Genomic DNA, 12403 nt, shown 5'->3' on the forward strand with positions numbered 1-12403 from the left:
TAGACAGCTTGAGACAATAGCTGTGAGAGAAGCATGAACTGCTTCCATTCATCCCAAAGAGAGTTGACACTGAAATTCAATTATGTTAATTTAAGTTTTAACTTGGTTAAATAATTCATTATTGATTATGTTAGCTGGAACAAAATGCGATTTCTGCTTACCTGTCATTGCACACAATGGCAGATACTGAGATATTTATTTAGTTGTCAGAGGTTTGAGGGTGGTATATTAATTCTGCCTCCTCCTCCAGATTTGTCACTTCACCTTTATCCAAAAGGGGCGGTTGTATGTCCTTCCCCAGTAAGGCTATATCTACACTTGAATCCCTACAGTGACATAGCTTCAGCATTGCATCTGAGTTGTTGTAGCGCTTCACTGTGGACACTTACTACAATGGTGGGAGGGATTCTCCCATCACTGTAGGTAATCCACTTTCCCAAGAGGTGGTAGGTAGCTTGACGGAAGAATTCTTCTGTCAATTTAGTGATGTCTAGACGGGGAGTTAAGTTGACTTAACTGTGTCGGGGTGTAGATTTTTCACACCCCTGAGAAATGTAGCTATGTTGATATAACTTTTCAGTGTAGACTAGCCCTAAGACTCCACTGTCTCCTGCATACAAAAATCACCGCTCATTCTTACTTGCTGATAAAGCCCCAATTGTCTCCTACTCGGCTGTCAAAATCTCCAGCTTTCTTCTCCTCCCAATAATTTTTACAGTACAGATAGCATAAAATAAATTTAATTTGATATCCAAAATTAAACAAGGAAAATGTGTACTAGATGAAATTATTGTAAGGTTGAGGCACAATTGGTTGAAAAACCATGTTCAAAGAGTAGTTTTCAATGGTTCGCTGTCAAACTGTGAGGATGTATCTAGTGTGGTCCCACCTAAGGGGGTCTGTCCTGGGTCTGGTACTTTTAAATATTTTCATTAATCACTTGGATAATGGAGTGGAGCGTATATTTATGAAATTTGTGGATGACACCAACCTGGGGGGGTAGCTAGCACTTTGGAGAATGGGAATAGAATTCAAAATGACCTTGATAAATAGGAGAATTGATCAAAATCAACGAGATGAAATTCAGTAAAGACAACTGCAAAGCATGACCAGTTGGGGAAAAAAAAAATCAAATGTACAAATGCAAAATGGGGTATAACTGGCTAGTTTGTAGTACAGCAGAAAGGGATCCGGGGGCTATAGTAGATCACAAATGGAATATGTGTCAACAACAGGGGTGAAAGTAAGTCTAGGGACTTACCGGTACGGGGCTGGGCTGGGGCCGGCTCTGTCCCCCGGAAGGGGTGGGGCTGTGGGAGTCAGAGCCAGCCCTGGCCCACCCTGTACTGGTAAGTGCCTCCCCCTGCCGTGGTAACAGCAGCAGCCGGGAGCTCTGGCAGCGGTTCAAAGGGCCCAGGGCGGTAGTGGTAGCCGGAACCCTGTGCCCTTTAAATCGTCCCCGGAGCCCCACCGCCGGTTCTCTACGGCTCTGGCAGCAGGGCTCTAGGGACGAGGCTCCGGCTGCTGCTACCGCCCCGGGCCCTTTAAATTGCTGCCCCAGCCCCGCTGCCGCTACCCCAGGGCTCTGGCAGCAATTTAAAGGGCCGGGGGCTCCAGCCACTGCTGGGAGCCGAAGGCCATTTAAATTGCGCCTGTGGAAGCCGATCCACCCCGGTACTGCACACCGGCTCTTGCAGGTATGCCATACCGGGGTGTGTACTGGCTTACTTACATCTCTAGTCAACAATGTGGTGCAGTTATGAAAAAGGCTAATTTAATTTTGGGGTGTATTACCAGGAGTGTGATATGCAAGACATGGAATGTAACTGTTCCAGTCTGTTTGACACTAGTGAGGCCAAAGCTGGAGTATGGTGTCCAAGTTAGGTGCCACAGTTTAAGAAAAATGTGAGCAAATTGGAGAGAATCCGGAGGAGAGCAACAAAAGTGATAAAAGGTTTAGAAAACCTGGCCTATGAGGTAAGGTTAAAAAACTGGGAATATTTAGTCTTGAGAAAAGAAGTCAGACCAGATATCAGTCTTCAAATATGTTAAGGTCTGTCATAAAGAGTGTGATGGGTTGGACTTGAGGTCTGGGATGCCACCTGATATACTGGAGTCCCACTGAGCCCGCCCATTCCACCAGCCTGGGCTTCCTCACCCTGTCCTTGCTGTGCCAGGTCCTCAAGACTTCTCTAGCAAACACACAAGTAAGGCCACACCCACCTGCAGACACAAACTGAAATCAGTCTGCGTGGGAGGACTCAGCTCGGGAATTTACCCAGCATTCATGTGCACACCTCCTTTCAGGTGTAAACCCCAAATTATATTGACTTGCACTGTACAGTAATTCCTCACTTAATGTTGTAGTTATGTTCCTGAAAAATGCTACTTTAAGTTAAATGATGTTAAGTGAATCCAATTTCTCCATAAGAATTAATGTAAATAGTGGGGGGGTTAGGTTCCAGGGATTTTTTTTTGCCAGACAAAAGACAGACTCTCTCTCTCTCTCTCTCATATACACAGTATAAGTTTTAAACAAACAATTTAATGCTGTATACAGCAATTATGATTGTGAAGCTTGGTTGAGGTGGTGGAGTCAGAGGGTGGGATATTTTCCAGGGAATGCCTTACTGCTAAATGATGAACTAGCACTGGGCTGAGCCCTCAAAGGTTAACTCATTGTTGTTAATGTAGCCTCACACTCTACAAGGCAACAGGAATGGAGGGAGGAGACACAGCATGGCAGAGAGAGACAGACACACATCGTGTGTGTGTGGCGGGGGGGAGGGAGAGACAGACACACATTGTGTGTGTGAGAGAGAGAGAGATGCGCATTGCCTCTTTAAATACGCTGACCCCACTCTAAGTACACTGCCTTTTAAAGTAGATCAGCAAGTTGAGACAGCAGCTGCTGCGAGCAAGCTCCTTTGGTTCTGAGTTCCCCTCCCCACATGGCTCTGTGGAGAAGGGGTAAAGGAGTGGGGCACCCTGGCATTAGCACTCCTCTTCCTCTGCACAGCAAGCAGGAGTCTCCCGGGAGCAGCTCCAAGAAAGAGGGCAGGAACAGCACACGGCAGTGGGGAGAGGCTGCCCACAAGGAACTAAGGGGAGCTGATGGGGGGGCTGCTGGTCCACCCTGGTTCCAAGCCCCCACCAGCTAGCTCCAACAGGCTACTCTTTCTGCAAGCAGTGGACAAAGCAGGTGGCTGCCAAACAACGTTATAAGGGAGCATTGTGCAACTTTAAACGAGCATGTTCTCTAATTGATCAGCAACGTAACAATGTTAACCAGGGCGACCTTAAGTGAGGAGTTACTGTATAGTCTTTATTTACTTGATCATGTACTATTTGTTTCCCTTGCAGGACTCCTGCCTCATTCAGTGAATGGGTAGATATTCAATATTTTTGTCCTCCTCATTCAGTTTGTGGCCCTAGGTGTTACTTTTGATTGGGTGTTTTTATGGCGCTCTCACCCTCGTGTCTGAGTGGTTTAGAAAACACTCATGAATTTATCTTAACACCTCTGTAAGATTAAACAATAGTATTATCCCCATTTTACAGCTGGTGAACTGAGCCACAGAGATAGTAGGGGCAATATTGACCCATGTCCACTAAATTTGGGTGTCCAACTGAAATACTTATAGCCTTTTTTTTTCTTGAGAATACTTACTCCCCCACCCCCCATTTTTTTATAGAACTTTACATATTCAAAGCACAGCTCCAGTTGACTTCAGTTGTAGTGATTGGCATTTCTGCAAATCTGGCCCTAGATGTCTCATGTTGGGCACTCACAAAATGGGGAACACACAATTAGTAGACAGCTGTGAACACTTTAGTTTAAGAGAATTATTCAGCATCACATAGGGACTGTGTGGCAGAGGCAGGGGTAGAATCTAATTATCCAGGGTGGCATTCAACTTCCTTAACCATAAGATCATCCTTTCTCTTCCTGCAGTCTCTACCTCAGTCTACCTCTAGCCTCAGTCACTACCTACCTTCCAACTTCTGCAACAAATGAGTCAGCAGTCCGATAGATAACAGCCTCCTTCATTACACCACCATGATTCATTCCCAGAGTACTATCCATTCGGGAGGGGGGAGAGAGCGGCAAAGTATGTGACATGAGTCTGTATCATAATGCACATGCATAGAATGAATGGGGACCAAATTAAGACTGCACGGGCAACCTGAATTCTGGCATTTTCTAGCTTGAGTTTGTAATGTGATGTTCTTTTAACATAGATTTTTGGCTGTCATCTCCTAAGTTGTGTATTTTTGTTTTGTTTTTAAATGAAGCGGAAAAACAGAAATTCTGTCATACGGAACCACACTGATTCCCCACTTGAGTCGTTAGCACGTTTTGGACCTTCAGATTCATAGTGCAGAGAGACCTTTACCACTTGAGCTAACAGAGTGGTCGAAGTAGTTGGCTGTTGTCCTCTATGTGGATCAGCCACTAGAGGGGATTGAGACACATGCTTTGGCAGTAGATTTCACTTTTGTTTGCTGACAGCAGGGGGGTGTAGAGACTTAGGACTCCTGGGTTCAATTCCAGGTTCTGTCAGGAAGGGTTTTCTAATGATTCTAGTTCCTTCTGCCCTTGCTTTCCCTCTCCCCCTCCTCAGCCTGTCTCTGCTCCAATGTGCCCCATCCCAACACTCCTATCCCTGTTCCCATTGTATCCTGTCCCTCCTCCCTCTGCTCCTATCCACACTCCCACACTTTGACTTCTGCCCTCCTCCATCTCTGCTCCTCTCTATCCCCTGCACAGGTCCCAGTTCTTGTCCTTCTCTGCTCCAGTGTATCCCAGCTTCTGCTTCCCTTCCCACACTGCCTGCTCCTATTCCCCCCGCCATCACTTCTGTCCAACCTTATGCTTCATCTCCTCCCCCTCTTCTGTTGCATGCGGCTCCTGACCCTCTCAGTTCTTCTCTCCCTTCTGGTTTTTGCACCTCCCTCCCCTTTGCGGCTCACCCCTTTGCATTTGAATCAAGTTGCTTCCTCCTACTTCCTGCCTGGAAACATCAGGGGCACATGCAAGTACATCTCATTTCTTATCCCTGCTAATGGCCCCTAATGGCTGGGACAGGCAATAGCAGGGAAAATCATGCTCAGACCCTGAATCCCCACGATGGAGTATGCTCAGTGCAGACAGGGTATTTTGGAAAATTTAGCTACCAAATTCTAATAATCCTCTACTGAGCATGTGGGAACTGAGACTTTTTGGGGTCTTATAACTTAGCCAAATTTGTGCAGTTTGGGGAAAGCAAAAGACGCACCCCAGGCAGCAAGGTGACCCCCACCCTACTGCTTGCTAAATTTCAAGCCCTTGTTCCAAAGCATGGTAATGATAGCTTCTTAATGAAATGGTTGTAAGATTTTATTTTAACATGGGAAAAACATGCTTTTTCTTAATCTCCTGCTCAGAAATGGCTGAACTTTTTTTCAGCTGAAACATAAATGCAGTACCCTGAGGCAGATCCATGACATGGAAACGGTCAGCCTGAATAATTAAAGTTTCAAAAAGTTATAAGCAATTGAAAACAGGATCTTAAATTATAATCAGTCAACTTTATTTTATGATAGTACCCTTTGGTTTTCATCTGAAACATTTAAATAACAGACCTTCTGGCTACGTGATGATCTTAATTTATTTTTAAAACCATCCATGTGTATTCGGTTTTGAGATCTCATGAAATAGAAATCACAGATGGTATGGGGATATTTCTTTCTTCTGCCCCCACCCCCCTCCCAACAGTAGTTTGTTAGTAAAATTGATCTGGCTCTCAATATTTCTGTTCTAAATGACATTGTCAGGCCATTTCTTTTAGGACAAGTATTATGTATCAGCCCCGCTCTGCCAATGGGTGTTGCTGTTCATTGGTTGTGAGCATTAGGAGGGGCAATTAAAGTATTAGGAATAAAAAATTGAAGGTACATCTAAATTTGGCCTTCAAAGTGTATTCGAAAGAGCACCCTGTAATCTTAATTTAAGAAACTCAGATATTAGTATATGCTGTTTATGATTTCTGATCCATATATTAAAGTAGTGATTAAATACTTCATTCTTTGTGACAAAAATAATTCAAAGAGCCATATTTTTCAGGCCTTTTGAAATGAATTTTCCTAAGGGTAGTAAATATGTTCAGGTAGCAAAGCTGCAGAATAATTTACTCCCCAGATGATTTGTTTGATTTTTCGTGGACACTGGAATTTGTGCAGCGGTTTGTAATTTGTTATGATAAGAATCATCTAGTAAATATGTTAGCTCAACCTCAAAAGAGTAACCACCCCTCTGCTTAAAAGAAATGGTACTTCCTGCTTTCATAAACAGTCATGTGCATAGTTTAGCAAGGCCTGATGCCTCTGGAGCTTTTTCCTTTCGAGCACCATTGAATCAGTCCTTACAGAAGTACTGTGAATCTCGTGATCTCATTCTGAACAAAAGGGATTAAGAAAAAATCATTTGATAATAAGACTTTGGAAAGCCAGGGCAGGCAATCTTGGTTGTGAATATTTTCTGATTTTTCCAGAAATCAAGCAGAAGATTGAGCTGCTGATGTCAGTTAACTCTGAGAAGTCGTCCTCTTCAGAAAGGTACAGCTACATCTCTTGCATGAACAATTAATGGTGTAGCATTGCAAAGAAGCAGCATAGGGCATTTTTTTCTTGTCAGTTTGCTAATTTTGTTGATGTATTGCATGCTGGTTATTGTAATGTATTGATTGAATCTGTGTTTTTGGTTAAGCTTTGTGTCTTTTTGCAAAGGGTTATTGATTTTTGTTTTTAATGAAGTCTAATCAGCAGCAGCATGGAAATCATAATACAGCAGACTACTGGTTTATATATACTGTTGTTCAGTCTGTGTTCTGTTTTTTGTTTTCACCCAAAAAGCATCTTGATTTCTAAATTCAGTTTCAAAAATTAGATTTTCTTTTTTTTTTTGCTTTGTATTAGAGGAAATCATTTTACAGTTACCAAGGTTGCTGTTCAATTTGGGTTAGTAGAAAATATAATTTGGTGAACCATTAAATATCCTGTTATGTTGAAAGGGAGTGTCCTTTGCAAATAGCTTAGGAATTGCAAACACACAAATTAGTCACATTCTGTAAGATAGATGTGATGCTGCTTCAAGTCTGTGCTAGGAAATGGAACAGTCACTGCATGCAGTAATAATGGTTCATGCCTGCAGGTAAGGGCAAAATGACTCAAGTGTTTTTAAAGCAATTATTTTATCTGTCAGTCAGATTATTATAATCGTAAGTAGCTGTTTCATTTTACATAAATATTTTTAAATATATATATATATATATATTTGACATTCAGATTTTTGACATGCAGTGTCCTCTTAGTGACTATTTTGGTGCTTTTAATAACCAAACCTATTCACTCCTGTTTTGCTTGAGATTTAATTTTAACAGAAACTTGTGTTAATAAAATTATTTCAACTGAGGACAACATAAGATCAATTCAAATCAAAATATTATTTGAATTAAATCATTTCATCTGTGTGCAGCTGAGTATTATATATTTCGGAAATGAGTTGCCAGAATTGTAATTAGTAATTTAGTACACCTGAGCAGGCTTTTTTAGCTGAAATTATGTTATCTAAAATGTATTTGAATGAATGGTTAAACATAATAAAACATAATGGCAGTGCACTGGAAATCTAAGTTAAGGGAACATAGATAGGATAAAAGACAAATAATTAAAAATGAGAGAGTGCTGTGGGGCAACCATGGCTTTAAAACCATATGAGCAGTTTAATTGGATTTATGACACGAGCGAGGGTAGATGTGAACTAAACCATGATATTGCTTTTCACTAGCTCTAGCATGACAAAATATCAGAGCAATGAGAGATACAGAAAATGGTGGGGGGAGTGGGTTGTTAAGTCACCTTTCCAAAATGGAGAAATGTAAGAAAAGCTTTGGGTTATTTTTGCGAGTATAAATTGAAAGTCATTAAGAAAAAGCCTAAGATATTTTGTTTATCCATCCCCCTGCACCTTGATATCATATAAACTGTAAAATGTTAGGCCAAATAAATGGTGATGGTGATAGGAGAGAGGATGACAGGGTGAAAGTAGTACAAGAAACAGGTGTTAACTGTGATTTTTAGGGCTTCTGTGAGGGATACGGTGATGAAGTGGTGAATCCAATTAGAATATATTTTTAGCAGCTCGAATGCTATGACAAACTGGTGGCTGATCAAAATATATTGTTGCTCAAAATGTGTGTCAAAATACAGTATGAACTCTGGGAAGAAACTGATGGCTGACCAACATGAACCTATGTTTCTAAATTATTGTTATACATAATTAGAAAAGGAGGAAAGGATTTTAAAGATGCATTTTATGCTCATGATCCATTAAAAATGCCCTTAATTTAAAAATTAAATTTGGCAAGTGCATAGTTCATAAGTTGCCTTATGGTTTTAAGTATTTTGAAGGAAAAAGGTAAATCTGAAAAGGTCAAGATAACTATTAAAAATTGGATATTGTGCATGCACAGTAAACTTTCTACAATATTCAGAGATTTTTGAGCATTGTGAGATACTATTTTAGTGATTTGAGTTGACGTTCATTAGTTACGCAGTTTATAGGGTCAGAAATCAGCAAATAAAGACTTTCACACAGTCTGTCAGATACAGTTTTTCATTATTACTGTAAAATATCCACCTTCTTTTCCCTGAACCGAAAATATACTGAATTTATTTGCTGCACAGTAGGAAACAATATTATCTACCCTATTAACTTTCAGATCCTTCTATGACCTTTAAAAATTGCAACATAAAAAAGCTGTTTTGTAAAAGAAATCTATACTATCAAATAGGTAACATTAAACAATGAAAGTTAGCGCATTTAAAGTATTTGCAAAACTCTATCCTTAACCTGTTGTGCACAGGTATTGAGTCTGTATATGGTATATACATAATGTTTATATGTAAACTTACTGTTTGGGCACACATGCAGTCTTACGTTGTATTTGTTTCCATTTTAATTTATGAACATGGGACTCTTCTGGTACTTTGAGCTGCCCGGTGGAAGATCTAAAGTAGAGTCTCTGGTTTGGTCCCATGTTTTCCAGGCCAGGAGGGGTTAATAGAGGATGCTTGCACCTTCACGGGGTGGGAGGGAGAGGTTAGGATTTGTGCATTGACACAAACTGTACCCAGTGTGAGTGGAAGGGATGAGGGAGAGTTTGACCCTCTGCCTGTCTTTTCTTAGAAAAGGGTGCTTTGATGATTGCAGATTCTACCTGAGGAAAAGGCATGTTCTTTTTTTTTAAGATCAATATACTGTCTTGTCAGACAGGAGTAATCCTTAGTAGGAAGAAGGTGGGAATAAAAATGAAAAAAAAAAAAAATGGCCGCGTTTTAAGAAGGCTCAAATTCTTAAAGTCCTGCTTTATGATCCTGGGTTAGTTGCTATCTCTCAGGTTTCCCTCTTTTTAAGAGGCCCTGATATGAAGTGAAACTAACAAGGAAGTGTGATGATGGAGGCTTTCGGACAGGGGTGGGCAAACAGCCTGTCCCCCCATCTGTCCCCTCCCACTTCTGCCCCCTGACTGCCCCCACACATCCAACCCCCCCTGCTCCTCGGACCCCCACCAGCCACCCCTGGGACTCCACCCCCTATCTAACCCTCCCCTGCTCCCCGTCCCTTTACTGCCCCCCCAGAACCTCTGCCCTATCCAACCGCCCCCTCCTCCCTGTCCCCTGACTGCCCCCTGGTACACCCTGCCCCTTATCCAACCCCCCCGGCCCCCTTATCATGCCACTCAGAGCAGTATGTCTGTGAGTCGCACCGCCCGGCCAGAGCCAGACACTCTGCTGCGCTGCCCTGCACAAGCGCGCAGCCCCACCGCCCAGAGCGCTGGCGGAGCGCTGAGGCTGCAGGGGAGGGGGAACAGCAGGGGAGGGGCCAGGGGCTAGCCTCCTGGGTCTGGAGCTCGGGGTTGGGCAGGACGGTCCCGCGGGCCGTAGTTTGCCCACATCTGCTTAAGGACAAGGAGGCCTCAAGTTGATGAGAAGGGCAACAACCTCAAAAAGGAAAGTAATGCAAATATGAGACTCTTTTTCCCTATGAAATTCACTCAAAAATAATTGGAATTACTTAGTTGGGATTGGGGGGCTACTACATCAGCATTAAAATATTTTTTCCTGTATGATCTTATTAAACATTTCATTTAGTATACTCAATTAGATATAAATTTAGAAATGTAGGGTAGGGTGATAACTGCCCCAAATAAAGGGAAGTTTCAGCATATCCTCTGTGTATGTTTTTTATTTTGCATGATTTTGAAGGACAGTCCTCCTTTAAGAGAAGATAACATTAATGAGAAAACATATTACAAAATCATGTAATATTGGGAATAAGCTCACTTACTGTACCTCTTGCTCTATCCCTCTCTGCAGGTAGCCTAAGCCTGCATGTTCTTTGGCTATTCAGTAGTGGATACGTGAAGTTGCCAGCAGAGTTCTTGCTGCAGCCATTAGAGAGCTGGGACCAGCAGTCATGGGGAGGGAGTCTGCTTTTCAAGAACCTGTAAAAGAAGGAAAAACATCATATTTACATTGCAAATGTCCTGTCCCCCTTTTGTATTTATTTGGTGCATTCGGCACTTTAAGCTACAGCTGCACTTTTAAAAGTGTGGACGTGCACATGCTTATGTGTGTGCCTTTATGTGAACCTATTTTGCAGAACTCCGTTCAGAGGATGTCTGTGGACTTTGCATTTTAAAGATAGAAAAGTCACTTCATCTGTCTGTGTCACTTTACAATCACTGAACATTCCCTAATAAATTTAACACACAGTATATTAATCTTTCTCATAGATTAGAACAAAGTGCTCAGTAAACTATATTTACCGCTGTGATTTCTGGATCCGGAATTTGTGATTTGTCTTCTCATTGATGTAGTTTGATAAAAGGTATTATTGTGTAGCTAAAGGTCACTGACAAGGTTAATAATTCTAAAATATTTAACCTACTTTTTTCCTTATATCTTTTTGCAGACCCTATATGTATATTTTACTTTAAAATGAACTCACACTTCAATGCTCTATTTTTTATTTATTTATTTTTTAAATCAATATTAGGCCTGCACTCATGAGCAGTCTTACAATAGCAAACCAGTAAGTATATGTATGATGGAAAAAACAGTGTTCAGGTTCTAAGGTGTTTTATAAATAGCAGCAAGAGGAGAATATTTTCAGATCATAAAATATCTTGACAATGTCTTTTTTTAAAAAAAATCCAAATGTGCAGTATTATTGATGGGGATTGTGTAGGGACAGCAACTGGTTCTTTCTTGTATTTTATTTCCATTCATTTTGTAGCCTTGAGCCTTTTTCACTGCTCTCTCTTTTTGTAATTGATCTATTCAGAGCAAATGAAATGTTTGCTCTTGATGCATTTACATTCTCCCTAGATTGGTCCATCTCCAAGAATTCTGTCAGGAAGGAAGAGAATAGAGGAGGAAATCTAAAATAATGAAAGAGAAAGTGCAGGCCTAGTAGTGTCTCTATTCTCCTTACTTAAGAAAATAACTTCTACTAGTTGTTGCAAGATTATGTTGTGAAAGGAAGTGAGGATATTGTAGCGTTCTTTCATGAATAGCAACCAAGGTTTTTAAGGGTCCATAAAGTGAGTTGTGTGTTCTATATATGTACACATTTCCCCCCTTATACAGTATTGATGTAGAGAATTGTCATTTGCTGGTAACAAATAGTAGGGCTATGACATTCTCACAAGTGGATAAGTCAGTTTCAAGCAATATTCAGCTTGCTGTCTTTCGTATGACATGGCATCAGTGTTAATGTGATATAAACATGTTTTGGAATAAGTGCTAGATAATGGTGCATTTCATGATTATAACTATAGTGGAGTTTTGTGACATCATAATAGGATTGAAGCCAGAATGATATATCATGTTCCTGGAATTGTGTTTGCTTTATTTTGAGTTTCTCTAATTTTATTTAATGTGATATATACATATTAAAAAGACAGCTCACTTTTCCTCTTGCCCCTTTTTATCCTTTTGTCTTTATACTTCTTCCATGGTGCTTGTTTCATTTTTTTAACTAGAGTAATAAAAATAAGTTTCTAATTGGTTTAGTTTCTAACTCAGAACAATTCCAATTTGTTTTAAGAGCACTTTGCTCTTTGCTGTGCTGCTTTTAACTTTCAGTTTTTACGAAAAATAACTTGGGGAGATGTCCTCTTCAACGCTTAGCCGAATGGTTGGCTTTAGCGATTGTTCACCCTTTGGTCCATTCCTGCACAGCCACAAGGGCTTGATGGCCCGAGAGTCCAACATTGGAACAGACTTGATGAACCCATGTAATAGAGCATCTGCCTCTGGGCCACCTCCCTCCCTCGGTTGGTGGAATTTTATCCCA

At 41.1% G+C, this 12403-nt stretch overlaps 1 protein-coding gene across 2 annotated transcripts in view; it reads left to right on the forward strand.

Moving 5' to 3' along the window:
* The window catches only part of SRPK2 (SRSF protein kinase 2), a 307162-nt gene that overhangs the window by 88496 nt on the left and 206263 nt on the right, over positions 1 to 12403 (forward strand). The window contains exon 3 of one of the 2 annotated variants that reach the window (XM_077835698.1): positions 6534 to 6597. In XM_077835698.1, the coding sequence (XP_077691824.1) occupies positions 6560 to 6597 (38 nt within the window). In that variant the 5' untranslated portion in view covers positions 6534 to 6559. Of the gene's footprint in view, positions 1 to 6346; positions 6598 to 12403 lie in introns of those variants that run through there. The other variant, XM_077835707.1, reaches the window with a different exon arrangement.

This window comes from Eretmochelys imbricata, chromosome 1 (assembly GCF_965152235.1).
Source record: "Eretmochelys imbricata isolate rEreImb1 chromosome 1, rEreImb1.hap1, whole genome shotgun sequence".
Taxonomy (NCBI): Eukaryota; Metazoa; Chordata; order Testudines; family Cheloniidae; genus Eretmochelys; species Eretmochelys imbricata.